The 18,361-nt window shown below is 35.1% G+C and overlaps 1 protein-coding gene across 11 annotated transcripts in view; it reads left to right on the forward strand.

Moving 5' to 3' along the window:
* The window catches only part of CFAP54 (cilia and flagella associated protein 54), a 233,219-nt gene that overhangs the window by 161,101 nt on the left and 53,757 nt on the right, over window positions 1–18,361 (forward strand). For all 11 annotated transcript variants that reach the window (XM_036237287.1, XM_036237282.1, XM_036237283.1 and 8 more), the window contains 10 exons: window positions 27–132; window positions 2,179–2,326; window positions 3,146–3,303; window positions 3,475–3,654; window positions 3,765–3,891; window positions 9,702–9,872; window positions 11,200–11,305; window positions 12,226–12,319; window positions 16,408–16,506; window positions 17,037–17,178. In XM_036237287.1, the coding sequence (XP_036093180.1) occupies window positions 27–132; window positions 2,179–2,326; window positions 3,146–3,303; window positions 3,475–3,654; window positions 3,765–3,891; window positions 9,702–9,872; window positions 11,200–11,305; window positions 12,226–12,319; window positions 16,408–16,506; window positions 17,037–17,178 (1,331 nt within the window). The remainder of the gene's footprint in view (window positions 1–26; window positions 133–2,178; window positions 2,327–3,145; window positions 3,304–3,474; window positions 3,655–3,764; window positions 3,892–9,701; window positions 9,873–11,199; window positions 11,306–12,225; window positions 12,320–16,407; window positions 16,507–17,036; window positions 17,179–18,361) is intronic.

An 18,361-nucleotide genomic window follows, 5' to 3' on the forward strand; every position in this document is an offset into this window, starting at 1 on the left:
CATTTAAACTATATTCTCTATTTTAGTGCTGCAATAGTATTTTCCACACTTAAACTTCTTCAAGATTCAAAACTTTTTAAAAAGAAGGTAGTGCAAGATGACACAGAGAGTTCCAGCTCTCCAGGAGTTTCCGTATGTATGAATTTAATGTTTATCCTTGCAATACTTATTATATAATACCTTGGCATGCTAGAAAATTGTCTAATTAATTAGTAATTGGATGAAGAGTATAAAGATTTGCACTGAAGCCCCATTTATGCTGTTTATTAATTGGTATACCTTGGGCAAGTCCCTTAAACTCTTAAAAATAATTTTTAATTAAAAATTTTAATTTAAATCTCATTTGTGAATTAATAGAATTGGTGTAATAACTATTAAAGTCCCACCAGATGAATCATTACAGTATTCTAGAGCTAATTTCACTAGCAACTGAAGTTGTTTCACTTTATTTTGTTCCTTACTTCACTTTTGAATTATTACTTCATCATAACACCTGTGCTGTTTCTTACTTTGGATTTTTTATAGATTCTTCCTCATTTAAGTTCTCAAATCCCTTTGAATTTTATTGGATTTCGATCAAGTAATTTAATAATATAGGGTCATTTAGGATTAAAATATAAAGATTTATCACTGAATCCTTGCTCATTATTTTAAGCTTTACTAATAAAATTGCTACTATCTAGTGTCATTAAACGTAAGTAAAACTAATTGTCATAAATAGAGACTCATTTCTTACTATATCAGAAGCAATAAAAATGCTAAAAAGCAATCTAATTCTAAAAATTGACAGAAAAATGGTTGTTACCTGGGAGCTATTTTGCCTCCCCCAGAGGGGCATTTGGCAACATCCGGAGACATTTTGGTTGTCGCAACCAGACAGGGTGCTGATGATGGCATATAGTGTTCAGAGGTCAGCAGTGTTGCTTAACATCGTATAACGCACAGGACATTCTCTAAAACCATCATCTGCCATATAATGTCATTAATGCCAAGGTTGAGAACCCCTGATTTAGAGTAAGTGTGACTCGGCTTTTCAATAGTAACAAGAATTGTAGGCATGAGAGATTAAGGTATGTGGATGAGCATTTTTTCTGTGGTACTAATCTAAGTACTAGGCTCTTCCACTACTTGCTGTGCCCATTCTAGTCACCATCCTGCCTCAGGGCCTCTCTTCACTTCTTACTCTATGTCCAAGAACAGCTTACTCTAGGATTCTGAGCTTCCTACCTGTCTATCCACATGCCAGCCCCCTTCAAGTCTCAGTAGCTGCTCTTTTTTTAGTAGGCGTCGATGATGAGCTGTCAGAGGTGTGTAGCAGGAAATGCCTAGAACAAATGGGTTTTGTTCTAAATGCCTTTAAAGTTCCCCAGTACCTAAGTAAGACTGAGTCCTGCCACCATCTGGAGAAAGCCCTCTTTGTACCTTTCTTTCAGTAGCTCTGGATGTTGGCTACCCTTCATAAAATGTAATAATGAGGAAGGCAAATCAATTATAATATATGTTTTGGGATGTGAGCAGCATACAGCAGTGTAGTACAATAGATTAAGACTGCGAGCTCTAATTTCAGAAAGATACAAGTTTGAATCTCACCTCTGCCAAAACATGATGGAGTTTAAGCAAATAGATAACCTTTCTAGGTATCAGTTCTCCCATCTGTAAAGGAGAAATAATAATAACCTCTCTTGGGCTTGTTAGGAGGATTAAATGAGATAATGTATATAAAGCATGTAGCACAGTGCCTGGCACATAATAAACACTTGATAAATATTAGCCAATATTATTTATTATTATTCAGTCTTGAAATGTTATTTATAAAATTTTTGAAGACACAGACAGCTGATAATTTGCAATGAGAAATTCAGACTGCAAAACTATTTTTTAGCAATGAATGTAGAGAGAAAAAGAAAAGCTGAAAAGCAATATACCAAAATGCTAATAGAGGATTATGGGTGATTTTTATTTGTTTCTTTGTTTTGTGTATGTGTGTGTGTGTGTGTGTGTGTGTGTGTGTGTGTGTGTGTGTATTTTTGTGTTTTATAGAATGTACAAGAATACTTTCTGAGATTAAAACTTTAATACTATTAAATGATATCACATGCTTCTTTTAACTTACGTTTAGTGTTAGGCTAGAACTTTGACATTAAATAGGAAGATAACCATGATTTTAATATTGTTTAGGCCACTGAAAATAAAGATGACAATGAGTTTTTAGATCCTATTTCACTAAATTCTCGAGAATATTTCAACATTCATCTCTGGTTGAGGTGCCGCTTAGCGCTGGTGACTGCGTTTGTTGCACAGATTCGTGGCATTGGAATTGTAAAAGGTACAGGTATCCTATTTTCTTAATCAAAGTTTTTATAAAAGCGATTTTATGTAAGTAATGGGAGTTTTATCAAGGTATATTTTATAGTAACATTAACATTTTATAACTTTCTAGCTTGATCTGTTTCCAGAATAAAAAATTCAGGTTATTAAATAAGAATAATCATTTTCAACAGTCCCTGTGTCACTTAAAATGGCATATATGTTACTGATGTATGCAAAGCAGCCAAGGAGATTTCAAAATACTAATGCACAGGTCTAATTGTCATCTAGGAAGGCAGCGTGGTGTAAGGGGTCCAGAGCGCAGATTCGGGAGCCACTGACCTTGGGTTCAAATGCTCATACCACCACTTTCTTGCTGCGTGACCTTGGCCGTTCCTTAATGCCCCAAGTGCCTTCTTTCCTTCTCTGTGAAACGGAGATAATTGTACTGACTTTACAAGATTATTGTTAAAATTAAATCGGTTCAATCTATAAAGTTCTTAGGTTACAGCTTGGCACGTATAAATGTTAGTTCTTTCAGTGATTAATCATTATCTATTTGTAAACCTATCTTTCCACCTATTTCTATCTCTCTCCCAAGTTAAATTACATATTGAATTGTTATTACTTTCGCAGTATATAAATAGCCTAAAGTACTTCCCTCCAAGTTACAACACATTTTTTTTTCAGTGCTTTGTGTAGTTCATCTGTTTTCTGTCTTTGTATCTTCCTGTTCTATATTATACAATATTCCTATAATAAACTTTGGGGGATATTATGCATATATAACTTCTTACTTTCTTGGTGCCTTTTAAATAACTACATTTGTTTATTTTAGAAAATGATATGACAAATTATGTTAGCCTCGTCAATGAAGTGTGTGTGGAGGCAAAAAATGCAGGTGACAGGGAGCTACAGGCTGAATTCTTGATGCAAGCTGTAATCATTGGCCTACAAGAAAAACATTTAAAGGCAGACATCATAACAAACCTTCAGGTAGGAAGGAAACTTCATTCACATTGATATTTACTGAAAGACTCTAGTTAGAACAAAAGGAGAGAATTTTAAATTCTATTATGTACTGAATACATAACAGTCAATAAGTCCAGCTCTTGTTTCAGTGAATTGCAAATAGTACGATCAAAAGGAATAATTTTATTTTGATAGGCTATAATACAATTGCTGGAAGGAAGAGAGTTTAATTCTCCTCGGTCTTATTTAATCTTGGTGAGAAGCATGCTTCTGTTGGATGACTTAACAAAAGCTGAGAAATTCAAGGAAGCTCCCTCTTCAAAATCAGAAAAATTAAGTTTGTTGACGCAGGCTCACAACATTCTTATTGAACAGGTGAGAATACTTTTGGATCTATAAGATTTAGACACTTATATTTCTGGTTTTTTTTTTTTTTCATTCTAAAGCACATTAGCTAATTAATCATTGCAATGTTTCTTTTACAGATGCTAATTTTTGGAGAGACAGTAGAATTTCCTTCATCAAACACTGACTATGCAAGTCCATTACAGCCTTTGAAAAATGTCTATCTTCCTCATGTCATATTATTGGCCAAAACAAAAATGAGAATTGGTGAGGATGCTTAAACATATATTACATTCAAGTCATTGATAAAAAACTTTAATTTATTTTCAGGCATGCTATTATATGAGTGCAATATTTATTTATAGGGCAGTATTTATGGATACCCAGGCTTGATTTATTTAACAAATACTTTTTGATCATTTACCACATGCCAGACTCTGGGTGAAGACCTGGGAAGTTATTGGAGATTAAAACGGATATAGTTCCTGCCTTTAGTGTGGGAGACAGAAATAAACAAGTAAATAAACCACATGTAGGAGTGCATAATATATCATATATCATTATAAATATTGTATAAAAATGCATATTTTAATATTTACAAAATTTAATAAAATAAGTATTATATAAAATAAAATGTGTATCTGAAAACAAGTAGGAAATCAGTGAGGATACAGAAAGAGTACATATGATAATGAATCATGTATATATGTGCGATTATAAATTGTTAGTGTTATGAAAGATGTGGATAAGATCTGCTGATAAAGAGTGTTAAAGGGGGGGCTGCCTATCTATATAGAATAATTAGGGAAGGCCTCTCTGTGGAGGTGGTATTTAGAGTGGCTTAGGGGCAACCTAATGGGACGACCTGAGCTGCAACGGGTTATGTTTCAAGATATTACCCTGGCTGCTGAATAAAGAATAGAGTGGAGAGTAGACTGCAGCCAATCAACAGTGGATCTGTTTAGAGCACATGGACCAGTAAGAAGAAAGCCTCCAGCTCCTCAGAAACCAAGGAGGAACTCGGGAACAGTGTTTCAAGGTTTTTCCAGGTCTTTTCTGATTTTTGACCCAAGGCTGCATGCCTGTAGCTCCCAGGCTCTTGTCCAGCTCAGAGGGCAGAAAAATCTTGTACTAACTCTCTGTTCTAACCTGTATTAACCATGCATTTTTAATTTCTGTATTTCTGACCAAGGAGGAACTTCCTCTCCCAGAATTAGCCAATTCCTAGAGATTAGCCAGCCACTCTCCTATGAGTATGCCTTTCATTAGCAAACTAACCATTCCAGAGTCCACACCCTGCACCTTTATTGGGCTCCTTTATTGTTCTTCATTGGGCTCTTACACTCTGGGCCACTATTCCCCTCCTCTAATCACCCCAGGGACAGCTATCAGACTACTGGCAGAGTCCACTGAAATTATTCAGAGTAGCCAATCCTAAACCTGCTTAGCCTGCTTACCTTGCCCAACCAATTCCTTCCCACAAAAACCAGAGCAAAAGTCTTGTCCCTGGTTCCCCTTGCTCCCTCTACCTCTTAACTAACCCTGGTGCTTTCCATGTGGCCCTGCATGGTGTGCTGTGCCTCTTCCTCTTGGGAACTGTGAGTAACAATCTTTTCGGTGGCAAATGTCTCCAGACTTGTTAAACTCATCATACCTGAATAACAATAAAATCTACATTTTAAAACATTACCCCTGTTGTCTATTACCACACACCAAAATTAACTCAAAATGGATTAAGGACCTGAATATAAGACCTGAAACAATAAAAAGCATAGAAGAAAACATAGGAATGAAACTCAAGGACCTTGGACTTAAAGAGGATTTTATGAATTTGACCTCAAAAGCAAGGGAAGTAAAAGCTAAAATAATTGAATGAAACCACATCAAACTAAAAATCTTCTACTCAGCAAAAGAAACCGTCAACAAGGTAAAGAGACAACCATCCGAGTGGGAAAATATATTTGCAAGCAATGCTTCTGATAAGGGCCTAATATCCAAAATATACAGAGAACTCATACAACTCAATAACAACAGAAAAACAAATGATCCAATCAAAAAATGGGCATAGGACCTGAACAGACACTTCTTCCTCTATAGAGGACATATGAATGGCCAACAAATATTTGAAAAGATTTTCAGCATCACTAGCTTTTTAGGGAAATGCAAATCAAAACCACAATGAAATACTATCTCATATCTGTTAGAATAGCTATAATCAACAGGACAAGTAATAATAAAGATTGGAGAGGATGCAGAGTAAAAAGAACCCTCATACACTGCTGACGGGACTGCAAATTGGTACAGCCACTATGGAAAACAGTATGGCATTTCCTCAAAAAACTAAGAATAGATTTACCATATGATCCAGTAACCCCTCTGCTGTGTATTTACCTCCAAAACTTGAAAACCCATATCCCAAAAGATGTCTGCACATTGATGTTCATAGCAGCATTATTCACAGTGGCCAGGTCATGGAAACAACCGAAGTGTCCTATGATAGATGATTGGCTAAAGAAGCAGTAGTACATACATACAATGGAATATTACTCAGCCATAAGAAGAGATGAAATACTGCCATTTGCAACAACGTGGATGGACCTCGAGATAATCATGCTAAGCGAAATAAGCTAGACAGAAAAAATCGAAAATCACATGATACACTTATATGTGAGATATAAACCTAAAAGCAACAAATGAACAGGACAAACACAAACAGAGACTCATGGACATGGACTATAGACTAGTGGTTACCAGAGGGTAAGGGGTGGAGGAGGTAGATGCGATAAAGGGGGTCAAATATAGGGAGATAGGGGGAGGGTGAACTGGATAAAGGGGATCAAATATATGATAGCTGAAGGAAACTGGACTTCAGGTGATAAACACAGAATAGAATGTACAGACGTCAAATTATAATGTACGCCTGAAAATTATATAATTGTATTAACCAATGTTACCCCAATAAACTTAATTAAAAGAAAAAACATTACCCCTCCTTCCTGGGACGCATTTGCCTTCTCATCAGCAGGTGTGCAGCTCAGGAGAGGTTGATGGTTGGACTGGAATGAGGAAGGTTGGCCAGCAGAGGTGTGCTCAAGCCATCATCTGTCCAGAACCCTTTTTCTTATTTTCCTTCTGCTCCTCCCCCTCATGATTATTATTAATCATTATTATTATATAGTTATCAGATATGAATTTTATTACTTTAGGTAAATTGCTTTACCTCTATATTGTTGAGATTCTTTCTTTATGAAATTAGGCCGGCCTAGCTGACCTCTAGAATTCCTTCTAGCAATCTGATCCCATGAGAGAGCCGTTTTTCTGCATTTTTAGTCCACAATTTGTTATATTATCAGTATATTTGATTTCTATACAAGCTTAGTACAGATTGTGTTAAATTGTACAGATTTTGTTAAATCAAATGTATTCTCTGCTTTCCTGCCTTACTCATCTTGAAGATGTGTCACCACTTAGTAGTAGTACGAGTGCTGTTTTGTAGATTCACTTGAAACAGAACAGCTTGATTTCTGTTATATTATATTAAATATAGTCTTAAAAAACAAATCCAAAAACAGATTTTCTGTCAAAACAATACCAGTTTCTCAACTTCTTTTTTTCACAGAGTTGGTGTTTATTGGAAAAAGGAGCACTTCAATATTATGAAGCATAAAATCATCTGACTTATGCTTTCTCAACAGCTTTCCTTTACAGTGATAGTATAGATTGTATCCCAAGAATAGAGCCACTTAAAAATTATTTTTTTTCTTGTGAAAGTCTCAAACAGAAAAAAAGGCATTTGAGATTATTTTTATAAATCTAAAAATAAGTGTTATGGTTATTTAAGATTTTTTCCCATTAATGACTGAACCTTGAGCTTCCTTATTAAATGAAAAAAATCAATAACTGATCGTGTAATTGGAGTAAAGAATGGTGCTGTGGAGTGGGAGCCGAGCCAAGTCGCCATCTGCCCTCATGGAGTCTGTACTATTATTATATATTCATACCATGTTATATAGTGATATATGTGGTATACATATACCATGTACAGTATATATATAAGTGCCTTGATGATATAAAGATGCTTCATATTTTGCCTCACATTAATAAACAACTATAGTATAATTTGAAATGATAGTAAAACATAAAAATGGGAGATATATTGAAATATAAGGTTGTGTTGGACAGATGATATTTTCATAGCCTTCTAATCACGCTTGGTAATTGTTGAGTTTAAAAGCATGGACTCTGGAGAAAGAATACTGGTCTAATTCCCATGAGCAAGCCACTTAACTTTTCTGAGTTTCAGTTTCCTCTCCTATAAGGTGTGGATGAAGAAAGTATATCCCAATCTCACTGGCTTGTTTTGGGATGAAATGAATGGAATGTGTAATATGTTTAGGACACCTAGTGTGTTCTAAGAGTTTTGTAGGCTTTAGCTATTCTCACTATTCCATGCCTGGCCACCTTTCTCTTCTGGGAGCCCCCTGGAAGCAAGGCCTCAGTTTCTTCATCTCCATATTCACAGCAGCACGCTCCCATACTGTCTCATCCAAAGTGAGGGCTTGGTGACTTCTCCTTGGATAAGAATGAGAGAGACTTTTTCCACCAACTCGTGGTTCATATAGCACATTTTGAAATAAAAATTTATGAGAAGCCCTAGCTTTCTTGAAAGCTCTTTGTAGAGCATGGCATCCTAGAACTGAACATTTTCAGAACCTGAAGGGACCTCAGATATTTTGTATATGGCCCAAAGATATGTAAGGACTTGTTCAAAGCTGCAAATGACTTGGTAGCACCAATGACTGACCTGAACTCAGCACTTCGGGTGGAACCCAGTGACTCTGTCATTCTGCAAACTGCCTTTTAGTTTGTATTCCTCTATGGCGCGTGATAAACTATTTTATCAATGTAGCATTTCCTGCAGTTGCCTTCCATTCTTTATCCCAACAATTCTTCTTTAAAATTACCAAAAGACAAGGCAGTCATCAGCTGGTGGTCTTGACAGGCACATTCTCTGAGAAGGCATCCCTGACCTTTCCCAGGTCTGGGCTAGGGCTTCTGTAACCTACTACCACAGTGCCCTTGCTTTCCCTGCCACACAGTTGACCGCAAAGTATTTTGATCACATGTCTGGCCATTAGCATTCTCCATTAAACACTAAGCTTCGTGACCTCTTTCTTAAGGAGCCTTACAGTGTCATAGTTCAGGGTGTGGGCCTAGAGCCACACTACTAAGGTTCAAATCATGGCCCTGATACTTGTTAGTCATGTGAACTTGGGCAAGTTACTTAAACCTCCCTGTGCCATTGCTTTGTCCTCTCTGTAAAATGGCATCCAGTTGGAGTTGGGAAGATCACATGATGTAATGCTTGTTAAGTACTTGGGATGATGCCTGGCATGTAGGAAGCACTTAATAAACCTTAGCTCTTAATTTTCTCTTTTCTCATTTTTATCTAATGTCTAAGCACTCAGAAACTATTAGTTGAATAAATGTCTATCTGTCTGTCTGTCTTTGAGGCCACATTGATGAAATCTTACGCCTCTTCCATATAACAACCCTTCATCATGTTAAGTGATGATGGGACCATACAGAAGTATAACATGTGGCCCTTGTCCATAACAAGTTTACCCTCTAGCTTGAATGACAAACTATGCATAGCAAGCAACCAGCATAGAGCTGAATAGAAACAAAATTAATATCTGTTAATACATGTGAGTTTTATTGGAAAAAACATAAAACTTTTAGATGTTTCCCTACTAACCATCTCATATTAGGAACACAAAAGTTGTTCTGTAGAGCATTATAAAATTTTAGAACTGAGAGACTTCAGGTATTATCCTTTCTTGTTAAAGTGAGAAAATGTTGAAATTTATAAAAAAAATAATTTCAAAGGGCTATTATTATACTTCATTGAAATATTTGAGTATTGAGTTTCTTTAAAAAATTTCTTAGATGTTAAAAACTAAAGACCACCAGGGTTCTTAGTAGATGCCTCACTGTGAGAGAAGCCTCGTAACTTAGAGGCTTATAATGAGCACTTTATTTTATTATTCCCTCATTATCTGACTGTCTTTCTTTAGGACATACAGTGGCCAAGCAATTATATTATAATAATAATATAATAAAAAATAAAAAGAAGGATTCCTTAAAGTGGTTACCTGTTCTTCAGCTTTTTGAAATGGCATTGAAGCTCTGTAAGATATCAGCAACAGAAGAACGTGAGGTGGAGGCCGAAATCCTTTTTCAGAAAGGTAAGCTATATTTGGGGTCAAAACTATGGAAAAGTTTGTGGTTTTTTTTCCTATTAACAATAGGCTTCTTGAAAATCTGGTTACTGAATATAAAAAATAGATTTTTACAAAGGGCTTAGTAATGACAAACACATCAGTACCTCTGTCAAATTCAGTTTTAGATGAAGAGAAGTCTACTTATTTTAAGTTTATACCTAGAAAGAAAAAAAAAGTACTCCTTCTTAGTTGCTTTTATAATTATAGTTGCCCCTTCTTGGTTTCATGTTTGACTCGGACATGTCAGCATCAGACATTTAGCTATAAATAATATTATTTAAATAATTTTTGGAAGATACTTTTTTCTTCATCATTTCATTACTTAGCTAAGCATTTTAATTTCAAAAAGATATATACCTATTTAAATTAAGTTGCTATAGCATACCTAAATTTATAATATATACAACTCATATCTGCATAATACATTCATATGATTTTATTGTGGCCATTTTAGCCATGAGAAAAACAATGGTGATCAGTGCTTTTATTTATGGGGCATCTATTAGATGCTAGGCACTGTAGTTAGTGTTTTAAATCTCATATTGATAATTCTTGCAACAGCTCTACAAGGTTGGCATGGCTATTCCTGGGTGACAGATGAGGAAAATGAGATGCTGTCTTAAGATTAAGTAACTTTTCTTAAATCAGCAACTACTAAGTGATAGTGCCCAGATGTGAACCTACTACTGGGTAGCTCTGCCCTGTCCACATACTGCATGAAAATTGTGAATTCTTTTTATAGTAATTATGAGATTTCCCTTTCCTTCCCTTTTTGCTACAAAAGAGCCATTCCAGTACCTATATTTGAGGACTGCAGCTCACCATGAGGGTTGGGAGCTGCGTGAGAACATTTGTATCATCCATGGTAGTTTTAAAGTGTTTGCAGACTTTTAAGGACTTTTTGATTTTAGAGATGTTTTCAGACTACTAACTGTGATAGCAGTCAGAGAGGAGACAGGAAAATGGATGTAGAAAAAGGTAATGAGTACCACAGGAGGAAGGGGAAGCACAAAGGAAGGAAATGGAGAGAAAAAGAGGACGATAGAACAGTCGTGTCTGGAAAGCCAAAGGAGGCTTTGGCTCGTTGTTTGCTACCTGGATGCAGGGAAGCCCTGCGACGCCTAGGGAAGGAAGCAAAAGATCTTTCCCCATTGCCTTTCCTTCCAGCAAGAAGCAACAGAGAGGTAAAAAGGAAAGCACATCCAGTTTTCTGAATTTCTAGCATGAAATATTTGTTTTGCAGTTCTAAATGATAGAAAAAGGAAAACTCATCTTTGTCGTTTTCCTTCAGGCAAAATGGAACGTCAATTATTAATGGAAGAGAGATCTCTGGATTCACAACTTGAGAGTTTATCTGAAGCTATACAACTAAGTTTGAGACATGATCAAAATTCAGGGTAAAGAAAATGTCTTTCTACTATCATAACAATGTGTTTTGGTTTGAGCACTGTGTTCTAGCAGAACGTTAAATAGTCAAAGATGAAATGATTGGAGACCCTCTTCTCACAGCAGGTCTAGTTCACTGGGGTCCACTGTCCAACGGGTACACTGACTTCCTTTTCAAGCTTGTTGCTCTTCGCTCTGACCCAAAGTGTTTACAGTGGTGGTTGATGATGATGATTGTCATAATGGCACACTGGACTGTGCATCACTTCTAGTCTGCGCTCAGATCAATCTCCTGTCAGTCCCAGGATTACAGGGGCCTACCCGGGGTGTGAAATTGTATCTAGAAGGGAATAATGTGAATATTCAATCTGGCTAGCAGTAACAGGGCTGACTTCCTTAAGCTATAGGAAAATCACCTCAATCAAGACTGAGAGTATGCCACCATTGTTACAGCTGTACCATTATTACAACAGGCCCCAACTGACCGGTCTGATAGTGAACACACAGACCTAACCTGTACCAAATCCCTGTTTTCTGCAGAACTCTGTGCCTCTTCTTTTATGTAAATTAGTGTAGGAGGGTAGAGAGAGGCTTGATTTTCAAGGCAGATGCCTCCTTTCCTCACCTTCAATTCTTTACTGCCTTTTTAATGGAATATTCCAGACTGGTCTTGATGCTCTGCTTCAATCAGTCACGGTTACCAGCATAGGACAAGGTAGAGTGCTCAGCTCTCTTCAAGAGCTTCTGATTTCAGTAGGGAGGCAGATGCTAGTGTCAGTGCTGAAAGTGCTATGGGAAGAGTGTGTGAGCTTGGGACAGATACTGATTTTGCCCAACTTCACCTTTCATTGGCTCAGAAATTATTGACAAATGATGCAAAATGATTGTGAGTTATAAGCTATTTGCTAAGTACAATGCTATATCATTTTAGGTTGATAAGGGACTCCTATCTAGAGATGGCCCTATCATATTTACATATGACGAAGCCAAAGAACAAACTTTCAGTAGCACCAATAATATCTAAGGTAACTATTTTATTTATAGCTAATAAAACTATTTTATTAGAAATTTTAAGTGAATTGCCTTTTGAGGTTGCTATTTTGGTAACACTTTGCTATTGAAATAATGAGACTGATTTTGCTGTTTGACTTAGAGAAATTAATTTATTGCCTTGTAGTCACACTTGGATTTAGATACCTATTTGGATATTTTATGTAAAATTCTGGGAATAGGTTCCATGTAGACATTGTTCTGTGTTAAAATGTTATCCATGAAATGTAGGTACCTGTAATAGTTACTAGTATTGCTCAGGAAACTGCAGGAAATAACATATTGCTTATGCAGATGAACAAGTAAAGTTTTCATTACTGATGTGGCCTGCAAAGATATCACCTTTTGATCAAGTCATCAATTCATTCATCACATATTTATTAAGCGCCTACTGTGATCTAGGCAGTATTCTGGAAGGTGTTGAAGCCAAACTCTGTCTTTGTTCCCATGGATCTGCCAAGAGGTCTTTTCATAAAGTTTTGGTATCAAATCTCTAATTTTGGGATAGCATAAACATGATTTAAAACTTTTAGGCAAACAAGCTTTCAGTCAATTGAATTATTCATATGGTAGCTGCCTTTGGTGGATAGGAGCTCATTTTTTTTCTATCAAAAATTTATGATTACATAGCAAAGTTGCTTTTTGTGATGTGATAAATACTTTTATTTCCAGTAAGAAAATAAAAATTTTTGTTTTCATAGCAAGTAGCGATACAAATTAATAGGATCCTAGGATCATAATATATCAACTTTTTGGCCTTCACTATAGAAGTATTTATAATTAAGAGCTTGAACAAGTTAGAATTTGAATGAAAGAATAATACAATTCTATACAATGTGATTATTATTTTTTGCATATCTTGACACAGTATAAATATTTGAACAAGTCATACAATTACTAGATACACAGAAAACAGCCAAAGACAAACACAAAAATTCATCCAAACACATTCAGACCATTGAGATATAACATTTGAGAATTGTCTTAATAAATCCTTAAAAGAAGGCATCATTGTTTCACTTTTTTGGAATCCATATAGCAGAGTGACCAGAACACTGGTTTAGATTTGAATCCAAGTGTACTTGGATTTGAATTCACAGTGTACTAACAGTGTGATTGGAGCCTTTCTAAACTTAGTTTTTTCATCTGTGAGATGGATACGATGATACTTACCTTGTAGAGTGGCTAGGAGAATTAATGTAATGGACTTGGCACATAATAGTCACTCAAGGGAACTATTCTCTATCACTACAAAATTTCAGTTAAATATCCACATTCTATCTTTCTAAAGCATTTTTTACATAGTATAAGTTTAATAATTATTTGTTAGCTGAGTTGACTGTTTTTTGAACATTCATTTATTTACTCATTCATTGACCAGACAGTAATTGAATACTTTATGTATGCCAGGCATGTTACTCTCTTTTCCTAAGGAGCACAGAGTCTAGCAAGGGAGAGAAATAATTGTATCACAGTGTAATGTGGAGTATAATCAGAATATATCAAAATAGGGAAGTGAGGCCAAGTAGGGGCTAATTTTGTTTTGGGGGAATGCTGGAGAAAGCTTCACAGATGAGATGAATTTTGAAGGATTAGTAGAAGTTTTTCTAGTAATTAAGTGGGAAAAAAATTGTCCAAAGAGAGAGGGATTATCAAGCCCACATTTTAAAAATAGATTTATCGAGGTATAATTTACATCCATGAAATTAACCTATTTTGAGAGTGCAGTTCACAGATGTTTAGTAACTTTACCGAGTTGTGCAGCTATCACCACCAACCAGTTTTAGAACATTTCAGTCATTCCAAAAAGGTCTCTAGTGCCTGTTTGCAGTCATTCCCATGTTTATTTCTAGCCCTAGGCAGCCACTAATCTGTTTTCTGTCTCTGTAGATTTTCCATTTCTGGATATATAAATGGAATCAAGCAACATATAGTCTTTTGTGCCTGCTTTTTTTCACTTAGCATTATGTTCTTGAGGTTCACCCATTCTATAGCATGTAACAATAGTTGGTTCCCTTTTATATGGATATATTGTCCTTATTGGATATAGCATATTTTCTTTATCCATTTAAAAGTTGATGGACGTATGAATTATTTCCAATTTTTTCGCTATTATGATTAATGCCTCTGTGAACATTCATATACAGTGTGGACATATTTTTAATTCTCTTGGGTGTATATCTAAGAATGGAATTGCTGGGTCATATGTCAGCTCTGTGTATATTTAACCTTCTGATAATCTATCAGATTGTTTCCAAAGTGGCTGTACCATTTCATACTTTTACCAGCAGTGTATGATGGGTCCAATGCCTCCAAATCCTTGCTAGCAGTTGTTAATAACTATTTTCTGATTGTAGCCATCCTAGTGGGTATAAAGTGGTATTTTTTGGGGGGATTTGATTTCTATTTCTCTGATGGCCAATGATGTTGAGATCTTTTTATGTACATATTGATCATTTATATATCTTCTTTGGGGAAATGTCTATTTTGGTCCTTTGACCATAACCTAAATTGGGTTGTCCTTTTTTAAATCAAGTTGTGAGTCATTATTTATTTATTTGTTTGTTTGTTTGTTTGTTTATTTTCACTCATCCCCCACTTCTCTCCTTTTTAACAGCCATTAACTTCTCTGTTTTACTTATTTATTTGTTTTGTTTATTAGATTTCATATATAATTGAAATCATATAGTATTCGTCTTTCTCTGTCTGACATATTTTACTTACAATACCCTCTGTGTCCATCCATGTTGTCACTAATGGCAAGATTTCATTCTTTTTTATTGCTGAGTAAAACTCACGTATTATTAATATGTACAATGGAATTTGTCAAATATATTTCCTGCATCTATTACTAGGGTCGTATGGTTTTTATCCTTCACTTTTTTATGTGGTGTATCACAGCTTTTTCTTTTTTCTTGAGGGCATCCTGTACTACTATGAATTTCCCTCTTAGGACAGCTTTCACTGTGTGCCATAGATTTTTTGTGTTTTCATTTTTGTTTGTCTCAAGGTATCTGTTTTTTTTTTTTTATCTCATTTTTAACCCATTCATTGTTTAGTGACATGTTATTTAGCCTCCATGTGTTTGTGTGTTTTCCAGTCTTATTCTTGTAACTGATTTCTAGTTTCATACCATTGTGGTCAGAGAAGGTGCTTGATGTGATTTCAATCTTAAATTTATTGACACTTATTTTGTGGCCTAACATGGTCTGTCTTGAAAAATGTTACATGTGCACTAGAAAATAAAGTGTATTCTGCTTTTTTGGGGGAAATTTTCCAAAAAAAATATTAATTAAATTAATCTAGTTTAATGGGTCATTTAAAGCTGCTGTTTTCTTGTTGATTTTCTGTCTGGAAGATCTATCTGTTGATGTCTATGGGGTGTTACAGTCCCCTACTATGATTATTACTGTCGGTCTTTCCCTTTTTATCTGTAAATATTTGTTTTGTATATTTAGATGCTCTTATGTTGAGTGCATAAATGTTTATAAAGATTATATCCTCTTGTTGGATTGATCCTTTTATCATTATGAAATGTTCTTCTTTGCCTCTATTATAGCCTTTGTTTTAAAGTATTTTGTCTGATATAAGTATTGCTACCCCAGTTTTTTTTTTTCATTTTCATTTGCATGAAATATCTTTTTCTATCACTTTACTTTCTATCTGTTGTGCCTTTCAATCTGAAATTGGTCTCTTGTAGACAGCATATGTATGGGTCTCATTTTCTTATACGTTTAGCTATATGTTTCATTTTGATTGGAGCATTTAATTTATCTACATTTAAAGCGATTATTGATAGACACGTGGTTATTGCCACTTTGTTATTCATATTTTGGGTCTTTTATTTTTATCTCCTTCTTAAAGAAGTCCTTTTAACATTTCTTATAATACTGGTTTGGTGGTGATAAACTCCTTTAGCTTTTTCTTGTCTGGGATACATTATTATTTTTCATGGCTACATAGTATTCCACTAAATTGTCATCTTTAGAAGATGAGAAAATTTATTATGAAACTTTGATATTTTTATATATATTTAGCATTAAAAAATTGCCATGTTTTTTAGGTTTCTACCAGAAGGCAAAGTTCTATTAAAGAACCAATAATAAATAGATTTGAAACATACATTACATTGGCCTGGATTGCAATAAGAGCTGCTACACAGGTTGGTGTGATCTTTATTTAATCTTTCTTTTTATCGTCACATCTTTGTCCTCCACCTACCAACTGTTAGGCCAACACAATGTATGTGTACAAAAGAAAGGAAAATTTTATGTTCTTTGGAATTTGGGCCAACGATGTTTCTTTGGGAAGAGTAGAAATGCTCTTTATATATGTAGTGTTTTTAATCTCTATCAGCCAGGTGATAGAGACTTTGTTTTCTTCGGCTTCAATGAAAGTACTGGCAGATACACATGTGTACATATTTGGCATTTTGGTAAATGTATATCATAGCTAGGTGAGGTAGCATTTTAAAAATGATTTACCCATTAATTATATTATCAATACTAATGATTTCTTTGATTATGACATATGCTACATGTTGGGGAAACATTGTTTCTGAGGTTGTCTTCATTTTTTCTTCCAGTATATATTGAATGTGATTTTATGAATTCGCTTTTTCACATTATGTAATGGGCAATTTATGAATCAGAAAGCGTACATTTATGAATTCTAATTATTTATTAATTTTAGGTCAGTGAAGCTGTGCTGGCAATTAACCTACTTATTGGAAAGAAGAATGCTAGAATTGATAAAGTTAGCCAAGGAATATTACCTAACATCCCAGAATTTGCCACTGTGGATCTTTTGTCTTCATACTCAGATTATTTGCTTGGTATGTTTGAATATCTAAGCATTTTGTACTCAAACATGTGTACTCAAGTTTCAGAGTTTTAATTGTAGTGGTTTGTTGAATTTTAGCTTAGAGCGGATAATGATTTGGTAGCCTCTGGGAGAGGGTAGGGGTTTTAGGGCCTAGCTTTCAAAACAAAGGATTTCAACACATGAATTTGGGGGTGGAGGGGCCACAAACATTCAGACCATACATAGCATCATGGAAGTTGTAGAATCAGGAAGCTGCCTGCAATATAGGATGACTTTGCTCTAGCTTCAACCACAAGAATCATAATGTCTCTGCCAGAATTCACACCAGGAAAAGAGAGGCCTTGAATCCTGTCTCCCATACCACTTAGCAGGGCTCCAACCTCCAAGTCTTGCACAAATGCACTAAATTTGTGGTTCCTAAATCCCATCCAAAGCCTTAGTTGCAGGGAAATCATGGAAACACAGTTTTTAACTTTGTAACTTCTTCAATATAGGAAAGTACATTTGGAGATTAAGACAGATGTTGAGTGAACCAGTCTGGTACAAACACTAATATATTGATACATTTTTTCTTTAAAAATACAAATAATAGTATAATTATAATCACGACTATGTTCCTTGCTCTTTTTTCTTTAATTTATATAAATGTATCTATTGGCAGTTGTTTCAAATCAATACATAACTTCTTTTTTATTGTTGCATAATATTCCTTTATAGAGATACACTGTAATTAAATTAGTTTCCCTTTGATAGATGTTTAGGTTGTTTCTACTCTTTTACTACTACATACAACTCTGCTGTAGATAACTAATTGTGTGTGTGTGTGTGTGTGTGTGTGTGTGTGTGTGTGTGTACATGGGCTAGCATATCTATTGGGCCAATTCCCATAAGGGAAATTTCTAGATCAAAGGGTAGATCCATTTTTTATTTTGGTAAATTTTGCCAAATACCTTCAATAAATATTATGCCGGTTTGTATTCCTGTCAGAAATTAATAAAAAGTATATTTTTCTTACACACTTGCTGACATAGATACATTATAAACATTTTTTAAACATTTGTCAATATGGCAGGGAGCGGATAAAGATTTAATTTTAATTTGCACACCTTTTACTAGGACTAAGGTTGAGCACCTTTTGTGTGAACCTTCTGCTTATAATCTTTGCTTATTTTTTTCTTGAGTTTTTTTTGCCT

This window comes from Rousettus aegyptiacus, unplaced genomic scaffold (genome assembly GCF_014176215.1).
Source record: "Rousettus aegyptiacus isolate mRouAeg1 unplaced genomic scaffold, mRouAeg1.p scaffold_m13_p_2, whole genome shotgun sequence".
Lineage (NCBI taxonomy): Eukaryota > Metazoa > Chordata > Mammalia > Chiroptera > Pteropodidae > Rousettus > Rousettus aegyptiacus.